Source organism: Nansenia antarctica, assembly GCF_963989245.1.
Source record: "Nansenia antarctica genome assembly, chromosome: 8".
In the NCBI taxonomy this organism is placed as follows: Eukaryota; Metazoa; Chordata; class Actinopteri; order Argentiniformes; family Microstomatidae; genus Nansenia; species Nansenia antarctica.
In genome coordinates this window covers 44,658,497-44,668,496 of record NC_137678.1, presented here as the reverse complement: position 1 = coordinate 44,668,496, position 10,000 = coordinate 44,658,497, and the positions used below count along the sequence as shown (strand labels likewise).

General features: G+C 50.6%; 1 protein-coding gene across 1 annotated transcript in view; it reads right to left on the bottom strand.

Moving 5' to 3' along the window:
• Window positions 1-10,000, bottom strand: part of cdk17 (cyclin dependent kinase 17) — a 44,546-nt gene that overhangs the window by 6,454 nt on the left and 28,092 nt on the right. The window contains exons 2-4 of the mRNA XM_080537583.1: window positions 7,879-8,104; window positions 6,474-6,638; window positions 3,639-3,772 (exon numbers count right to left, since the gene is read on the bottom strand). Coding sequence (XP_080393709.1) covers window positions 3,639-3,772; window positions 6,474-6,638; window positions 7,879-8,005 — 426 coding nt within the window. The 5' untranslated portion in view covers window positions 8,006-8,104. The remainder of the gene's footprint in view (window positions 1-3,638; window positions 3,773-6,473; window positions 6,639-7,878; window positions 8,105-10,000) is intronic.

Here is a 10,000-nt window from a genome sequence, read left to right as displayed (position 1 = left end):
ATCAGCAAGACAAAGGAGACGGTGGTGGACTTTAGGAGGACTACGGTCCCCCCTGTCTCCTGTTCCCATCCAGGGAGAGGACGTGGAGGTGGTCCAGAGCTTCAAGTACAAACTGGACCGGACTGGTGACACAGATGTCCTGCACAAGAGGGGCCAGAGCCAGACTTCTCTCTCAGGTCCTTTTGTGTTCAGAACATGAACCTGTTCTACAGCACAGTGCTATACACGGTGGTATGCTGGGGGGAGGAGGGGGGTGGGGGGGCATCAAGGAAGGTGACACCAAGAGGGCTGAACAAGCTTATTAGGAAAGCTGGTTCTGTCCTCTGTGTCACCCTGGACACTGTGGAGGAGGTGGCCAATAGGAGGATGAGGACTAAACTCCTGGCCATCATGGACAATCCCTCCCATCCCCTACATGACACTGTGGCAGAGCACTGAAGCTCCTTTAGAAACAGATTATTATAACCACGTTGCACTAGGGAGCTCTATAGGAGGTATTTTCTGACTGCAGCAATAAGACTGTACAACTCCTCCTCTGGCTGGCTCGATAGGGGTGATCAGAGTCAGGCTGGAGGATGTTAAATCATACTGGACTGTTGTTACTGTATAGAATGTTTCAGATGTCTATTTTACTCTATTAATCTACTGTCTACTTTATTTTGTTGTTGTTGTTTTGATGCGAGCTGCTCTAACGCCTTCATTTCCCCAAGGGGATCAGTAAAGTATCTACCTATCTATCTTAACACTTTGCATCAAAGAGAGAGAAAAGGAGAGCAGGATATACACCCACATCTGATCAGGTAACAGAGATTAGGGAGGGGTGTGTGTGTGTGTGTGTGTGTGTGTGTGTGTGTGTGTGTGTGTGTGTTCAGTCTGGCTGCTGTCTGATTATCATCTAAAGCTGGGGCATCTCTTCTTCTATCCTCAGACTAACAAGATAAACACTCATCTGCATCAAGGACATTTGCGTGTGTGTGTGTGTGTGTGTGTGTGTGTGTGTGTGTGTGCGTGTGTGCGTGTCACCGTCATACTCAGACACAGGTGGTCAGGTACTGAGAGAGGTTCAGTCGTGTGCTTAACGCTACCACAGTCTGACCACCAGAGGGCAGAGTGTCACTAAACTACAGGGCAGGCGTTCCTCCGTTCAGTGACATACTGCTAACAGGGTAACTCCATGGAAAACACCAGTAACATCACTCTCTCCGCCAGGCGACATATGTCTTATAGCATACATATCTCTGGTTGGATGGATTAACAGTATCGCTCAATGAGTTGTAACTGTCACTGGACATCTGCGCTAGATGTAATCCATCATTCTCCGAACTCCGGCACGGCACAGAAAAGAGCAGCCAGCTCAGAGGCGGGGGCGGGGGCGGGGGGGGGTGGTGGGGTGGGGGGGGCAGCAGAGGAAAAGAAAGAGAAGACAAGCTCGAGCCTTCAGCCCTAATCCCCGTGGTTCTCGCTGAGCTACGTGGAGCAGCTCTCTCTCTCTCTCTCTCTCTCTCTCTCTCTCTCTCTCTCTCTCTCTCTCTCTCTCTCTCTCTCTCTCTCTCTCTCTCCCTCTCTCTTCCTCTCTCTCTCTACCTCTCTCTCTCTCTACTCTCTCTCTCTCTCTCCTCTCTCTCTCTCTCCCTCTCTCTCTCCTCTCTCTCTCTCTCTCTCTCCTCTCTCTCTATCTCTCTCCTCTCTCTCTCTTCTCTCCTCTCTCTCTCTCTCTCTCTCTCCTCTCTCTCTCTCTCTCTCTCTCTCTCTCTCTCTCTCTCTCTCTCTCTCTCTCTCTCTCTCTCTCTCTCTCTCTCTCTCTCTCTCTCCGGTCGGGCCGAGCTGGAAAGTTGCTCTCAGGAATGTCGACATTCCCTGCTGCCAGGCGGGGGATTGTTCGAAAAATCTCAGCCAGTTGGGAAGCCATGCGTGTCAGAGATTACTGTCGCATGCCAACATTCCCTAAGAGGTCCCTCAGTCAGTCAACCAGCCAGTCACTCACTCACCAGTCAACCAGCTAGCCAGTCAACCAGCCAGGCGAACCAGCCAGCGTTGATGGGCGGCTGTGGCGCAGGAGGTAGAGTCGGCGTCTAATGATCGGAGGGTTGGCAGATCGGCGGTTCGAGCCCCGGCTGGCCACATGTCGAAGTGTCCTTGGGCAAGACACTGAACCCCAAATTGCTCCCAATGAGCGGTGCCGGTGCCTTGCATGGTAGCTTGCCGCCATTGGTGTGTAAATGTGTGTGTGAATGGGTGAATGAGAGGCTGTTGTAAAGCGCTTTGGATAAAGGCGCTATATAAGTGCAGTCCATTTACCATTTATACCAGTGTAAACGGAACCATCCACGCTCTGGGTGATGATGGGGCGGGATAAACAAAATGTCACAACAAGATGGCGGCTACTTCTCTGGAAATTAGGATAATATCTTTCACTACAGTATCTGAAATAAACACTATTTTCTATTAAAAAAACACTAAAGACACTTTCTAAACACGTTCTCTTACTAGCCAACCGCTCCGTTACTGGAAAAGAAATGGCTTACGAAGTTTGCGTTCGCGCGCGTGTTGTGTTTGCTGAGCATGTGAGGAAGATAGAGAGAATGATGAAACGTTTGATTTTTTTTTTAATCACTAATGATTAGATTTAGATTAGATTACATTTTGTCTCCTTCCTTCTTGATAGTCTTCACATCCTAGAATATGACACACCCACTGACGACGTCACGGTTCTAACCACTATTTTCTGGTTCCAGCTACGAACAAACTTTTCAGGCTCCGAACCAATTTATTTCGGTCTGAATGCGCCGATCTGTTCCAGACTAGGTTCGCGTTCCCGAATCGGCACGGTTCCTTGGCGGTGTGAAAGCCCTATCAGTTTAGTAAGCCAGTCAGTCAGCCAACCAGCCAGCCAGCCAGCCAGCCAGCCAAGCAACCAACCAGCCAGCCAGCCAGCGAGGAGAGGCTTGACATTTGGCTCCATCTCTATTCCCCACCCCCTCCTCCAGGTCCTTGGGGAACAGGGATCATATCAGTGTTGTATCACGCACAGACAGTGAAAGCCTCTTTAGAGTGCTTATCTCTCCTCCACCCTGACCTATGGGAAGATGAGAGGGGGAGAGGAGAGAGAGGAGAGAGGAGAGGAGAGGAGAGAGAGGGGGAGAGGAGAGGAGAGAGAGGGGGGAGAGCACGGTGGTGTGGGTGGTTGGTTCCCATAGAGAGGAAAGAGGATAAGTCAGGATGACAGGGACAGAGTTCTGGTTTGGTTGAGGAGTGACAGGGGGAGTCAGGGTGTGTGTGTGTGTGTGTGTGTGTGTGTGTGTGTGTGTGTGTGTGTGTGTGTGTGTGTGTGTGTGTGTCTGTGTCTGTGTGTGTGTGTCTGTGTGCATGTGTGTCTGTGTGCATGTGTGTCTGTGTCTGTGTCTGTATCTGTGTGTCTGTGTGCGTGTGTCTGTGTGCGTGTGTCTGTGTGCATGTGTGTCTGTGTCTGTGTGTGTGTGTGTGTGTGTGTGTGTGTGTGTGTGTCTGTGTGTCTGTGTGTGTCTGTGTCTGTGTCTGAGTGTGTGTGTGTGTGTGTGTGTCTGTGTGTGTCTGTGTGTGTCTGTGTCTGTGTCTGAGTGTGTGTGTGTGTGTGTGTGTGTGTGTGTGTGTGTGTGTACCTCCATGGAGATGCGTCTCTGGACCCTGTTCCTCAGACACACCCCCGTGGGGGACTGCACCTCGTCCGAGGACGTCCCGGACGCCTGGTCACTCTCGCCGTCAGAACCCATCTTCAGGTTCTCGTGGACGATGTCTGAGGAGGAGGAGGAGGAAGAGACAGGTGAGATTACGTAACACGCTCCATCCTTAACTGGCTAACCCCAAAAGCCTGGCTTTCTGTGTCCTGTTGATGTTGTTGTACACTTGTTGTTTGTTACCTGTTCTTATTTTCACTTGTTTGCCTATTTTAACCTGCTATAGCTTTTGCTGTTGTATTATGTTCTTACATATGTAAAGCACTTTGTGACCCCTGGTCTGGGATAGGTGCTATAGAAATACATTTAACAAAAAAAAAAATCTCTGACTTTTTTTTCTTTTTATTTGATTTATTTGACCTTTATTTAACCAGATCAAATCAGTTGAGAACAAATTCTCATTTTCAATGATGATCTGGCCGGCCAAGAGGCCCCGGCAAGAATAAAAACAAACATCTAAACAGAAACACACCGGGTCAACACAAAACAATACAGACAATACATGAGAACGGCAAAGACAATGAAGATAAAATAAATAAAAACAAATAGAAACAAAGTCAACTAACCTATGTGTGAAAAGAGAGCGGGGTGTGTGTGTGTGTGCGTGTGTGTGTGTGTGTGTATGTGGGGGGGGGGGGGGGGCAATCAGCAGGAACAACAGCCAACTATGACCTGCTGAAGTTTATTTCTTGAAAATGGTAAGTGATGTGAGTGCTGTGAGTTTGAGTGTGTTCTGTAAGGTGATCCAATCGTGGGGCAGTCCTACTCATATTTTTCATTTTATTGGACAGATACAGTGAAGACAGACAGGAAAGTAAGGAGAAGAAGGGAGAGAGAAGGGCATGTCGGCAGGGCATGGGCCGGATTCTAACCCATATCTGTGCACAGTAGACCACGGTGGTGCTAGACCACTGGACCACCCCAGGCCCACGATCCTTAACATTTCCATACCTGTCAAATCATATTCATATTGTTCCACCCAATTAACATGACAGGGAGCGGTTGTGGCTACTATGAGAGAGGGCACGGCATCAGATCAAAATAAAGTTTAAATCAGAACCAGGGAGAGAGAGACGTAAAGAGTGAGACTGGCTGAGGGCCCTCTCTCAGCCAACAGTAGTTTACTACCTGCCCCCCGCCCCTCGCTCTCCAGTAACCCAGGAGGCCAAAGATTAAACACTTAAAGCAGTCCTGCTTCCTCCAGGGCCATAAACCTGCTGACTCTACCCCACAGTAGGGGGGGGGGCATTTAGACTGGAGTGATAAACCCTCCCCACACACACATACACACACATAGAAACACACACACACAAACCGCCCCACCCACACAAACACGTACGCACGCACGCGCACACACACTCACACGCACATGCACACACACACACACACACACACACACACACCGTGTTTGAGAGTGTAGTGCACATAGCTCCTCTGTCATCAGTGCGTCAACACCTTCAACATTGCAGTCTCTCATCATACAGTACTGTATTCAACTGCTGTCTTCGCCTGCCCCTACTTCTCTCTCTCTACTTCCCTCTTTCTTCTCCCCCCCTCTCCCTCTCTCCCTCTCTCCCTCTCTCCCTCCCCCTCCCCCTCTCTCTCTCTCCCTGCCTATAAACCCCACTGTCTTTGTTTCTCTCTTGTCTGCTCTCCTCTCAGAGCTGAAAGGGCATACAGAACAGAGTGTGACAGTGTGTTCTACTTCAGTAGCTGTCCCAGATACGGGCCCTGCCGGGCCGGCCCCCCTCCAACACCCCCTCCAAACTGAGCCAGGGTCCAGAAATAAGGAGCCGCTCAGCTCTACCGACAACAACACTCGGCAACAAGACCATAATAATAGACCATAATTATAGTCCCTAATAACATAATAATAGACCATAATAATAGCCCCTGCTGGCATGGGAACAGCCAAGTCGCCATGGTGACCACTCAGGTGACTTGAGCCCACCCACACCGGAATCATCTATTCACAGAAAAGTATGAATCACTTTATTGCACCACGCCAGGCATCAAATTAGATGCATTCATAAATATACAGTTATGTGTGTCGGAGCCTAGTAGGAGTTATGTGCCTCGTTCATTAGAATAGACACGGGATGGAGGGTGAAGGAGAGGGGAGAGAGAGAGAGAGACAGACAGAGAGAGAGAGAGAGACAGTCTGGACCTCAGTGTTGGGTGTGATGAAGGAGTCACCTCGTGTCAGGACACAACTCTCAGAGGCTCTGACACACTTCCTGTTTTGTGCACGGTCACCATCTGCTCTGTCGCTCACTTCCTGGTGCGTGTGCACATGCAGGGGCTTGCCCGTCTCCACGACAACTCAACTCACCCCCTGACAGCTGCCGCCGGGTGGCATGGCTGAGAGGAGGGCAGGCGGCGGGTGGCGTGTTAGTGGTGTGAGAGTCAGGGTGACCTGAGCATATGCTTTATACGCCTGAGAGACCTTGGTGAATGTGGGAGTTTGTGTGTGTGTGTGTGTATACTGTGTGTGTGTTTGTGTGTGTGTGTGTATGTGTGTGTGTGTGTATACCGTGTGTGTTTGTATACTATATGTGTGTGTGTGTGTGTATACTGTGTGTGTATACTGTGTGTGTATACTATATGTGTGTGTGTGTGTGTGTGTGTGTGTGTGCGTTTGTATACTATATGTGTGTGTGTGTGTGTGTGTGTGTGTGTATACTGTGTGCGCACGCACGTGTGTGTGTGTGTGTGTGTGTGTATACTGTGTGCGCACGCACGTGTGTGTGTGTGACTCACCCAGACGGCTGCCGTTGCGGGGCATGGCCATGAAGGAGCCCAGGCTGCCCCCGATGACGCTGTGCGGCCGGCGCAGGGGCGGCTTCTTGAAGGAGCCGGTGTACTGGTGCAGGAAGGAGTGCATGCTGTGGGAGGTGGGGGGCCGGCCGTTACGCACGATGGGCTCTGCAAACCAGGAGAAATCGTATCGCTCAGTCGATGCGTCCGTCAGTCAATACGTCTATGAATCAACCTGTCCATCCAGCCCACCGTCCGTTAAGTGAAGTGTTTCGATTTACAATCAGTGATTAGGGTTTGTGTGTGAGCGAAGCCAGCGGTTATGTGTACGGGTCTAGGACGTCGTCACGGAAACCACCGCAGTTCTGCGTCTATGTGTTGTTCTATTCCACATGAGAAAGGGAGATTGGATTATTTAGGTCAAAACTTATGCAACTTCGAGATCGGAGGATTTTTGGTCTCATACTTCATACTGGTGTGTGTGTGTGTGTGTGTGTGTGTGTGTATCTGTGTATGTGATACCTTTCTCTCCCTGCTATAATTTTCACCTGTGCCCACACACACTGCTGTCAGTGCCATCTGTCATCTCTGCTGTGTGTGTGTGTGCGTGGGTGTGTGTGGGTGTGTGTGTGTGTGTGTGTGTGTGTGTGTGTGTGTGTGTGTGTGTGTGTGTGTGTGTGTGTGTGTGTGTGTGTGGGGGGGTGTGGGTGTGTGTGTCTGTAAGGCTCTCCAAGTCAGACACCCTCCATCCATCCATGCATGCTGCTGCTGCTGCTGCTGTTGTTACATAAGGAAATACAGAGCAGCTCTCTGAGACCTATTCACATACCGATGCTACGGCTCGGAAATGATGTATCGCATTCTCTCCATTTGTCATCATCTCTCTCTCTCTCTCTTATCTGTCTCTCTTTCTGCCCGTAGGCCCTCCTGTCCTTTAAAAGCTCATTAATCACACTATCCAATCACTGAAATGCCAGTTAGGACACACAACGCTGACAGTGGCAGCAAACATCTCCCCAGGACAACCAAACAACACTGGAGAGAATGTGTGTGTGTGTGTGTGTGTGTGTGTGTGTGTGTGTGTGTGTGTGTGTGTGTGTGTGTGTGTGTGTGTGTGTGAGACTGTGAGTGTGTGTGTGTGTGCGTGTGTGATGTATGTATGTACAAGTACTGTATCCTTCTGATTTTGGCATTCCATCAAGGTTCCATCAACAGTAACACTGCTTTGTATCAGACTCCTATCAAGTGGGACTTCAAGTGCTCTGGAGTGTGTGTGTGTGTGTGTGTGTGTGTGTGTGTGTGTGTGTGTGTGTGTGTGTGTGTGTGTGTGTGTGTGTGTGTGAGTGTGATGCAAACCCCCCACATTTATAGATTAACTCATCCATCAGCCTCCCCCCTGAACACTGACCGTTGTCCTTGGTGCCGCTGTCCTCTATGGTCATCTGCTCCGCCAGCTCTGACAGGGACTCGTCTATGGTGTGGCTGGAGCGCAGCGTCAGAGAGAGGCGCCGCTTAAACCTCTTCATCTTCTCCATGGCAGGGCAGCAGGGCCTGGGGAACAGGCAGGGCAGGGACTGGGGAACAGGCAGGGCAGGGCCTGGGGAACAGGCAGGGCAGGGCCTGGGGAACAGGGCCTGAGGAACACAGAGGGCAGAGGTCAGCATCAATGGGCTTATGGACTAACACGCAGTAAACATGCGCACACAGACACCCGCGCGCACACACGCACACACACACCCGCACACACACCCGCACGTGCACACACACCCACACATGCACCCGCGCGCACACACACCCACACCCACAAGCGCACATACATACATACATACACACATACACATACACACATACACACACACATACAACGACACACACACACAACAACACACACAATGACACACACACACACAGACCTGCCGTGAGCATACACACAGGCAGTGCGATACCCATTTTTCAATCGTCAAAGAGTCGTGTGCAAGTCAAGAGCACACGTACGTGTGTGAGTGCAAGCTTTGTACACGTCTGTGGCCTCTTTCACACCGGCAGTTCCGAACGCCGGTTCGCGTTCGCGTGCTGAAACCTCCGAACGTTGGCGATGTCTGGCGAACGAGCCCGCGTTCATACCAGTGTATCGTTCGCCAGACAGCGCCAACGTTCGGAGGTTTCGGCACACGAACCGGCGTTCGGAACTGCCGGTGTGTAAGCCCTATGTGTGTGTGTGTGTGTGTGTGTTTCACTGAGCACAGTCCGAGAGCATTGAAAACCTCTTTACTGAAGGAGCAAAAATAGATTCAGTCATAAATAAACTAAAGCTCCTTTAATCTAATATTCATGAGCAGTGGAATACTGCAGTCACCGCACCTCCGCACCCCGTTAGGGCGTTAATAAAGCATGAATAAAACATGAATAAAACATGAATAAAACAATCAAAACATGAATACTGTGTATCTCAATTACAGGCAGAAACACACACGCACACACACACACACACACACACACACACACACACACACACACACGATTAAGCTACTCATGGAGTGTCACTCGTGGATAAAAGCAATAACAACCTTATTTGTGACATAATCTAAAAAGAGGTCATTGTCAAAATCACATTCCCGTGGCCTGGGGTGGTCCAGTGGTCTAGCACCGTGGCCTGGGGTGGTCCAGTGGTCTAGCACCGTGGCCTGGGGTGGTCCAGTGGTCTAGCACCGTGGCCTGGGGTGGTCCAGTGGTCTAGCACCATGGCCTGGGGACTGTCCCACTCCAAAAAATAACCTTTCAAAAAAGAAAAAAAAACATCACAACCCTGCAGTGTTGCATGTCTGTCTGTCTGTCTGTCTGTGTCACACACACACATACTCTCTCTCTCACACCCACACCCACACCCCCCACACCCACACCCACACCCACACCCACACACAGCTCCCCCTATCACACTGTCCTCAGACTGTCCACATCCTAGAGATCAGCGGCGGTCAGTCCCTGAGGTGTGATTGGTCAGCCGCGATGACAGAACGGGGCCAGCGGCTGCAGTGATTGGCTGAGACAGGCTGGAGTGTGATGGAAGGTGAAAAGACCAGTGGACTGAATGAGCTGAACACATACCATAGAGACGCGTGGACATGGTGTGTGTGTGTGTGTGTGTGTGTGTGTGTGTCTTGTATGTGAATAGCTACATGTATTTTCTGTAGAGTGGATGGTATGTGTGTGTGTGTGTGTGTGTGTGTGTCCAGTACACTGTGTGCAGTACGGGACGGCGCAGGTTGTCTAGGGGAGGGACCCCGCTCACCCAAGGGGCGTTACCGCGGCAACACAATGAGCAGGGAAACTGGGCTGAGGCAGGGAGAGCAAGGTGTTTCCTGTGACCTGGCTTACCGCTGTGTCAGCACACACACACGCACGCACACGCACACGCACACGCACACACGCAATCACACACACTTCCCATGCCGCCAGCCAGTCAGCCGGGGGAGGGAGTGGCATAGTTGAGCAATATTCTGAAAACACACTCACCAACAGTGTTGGACAAC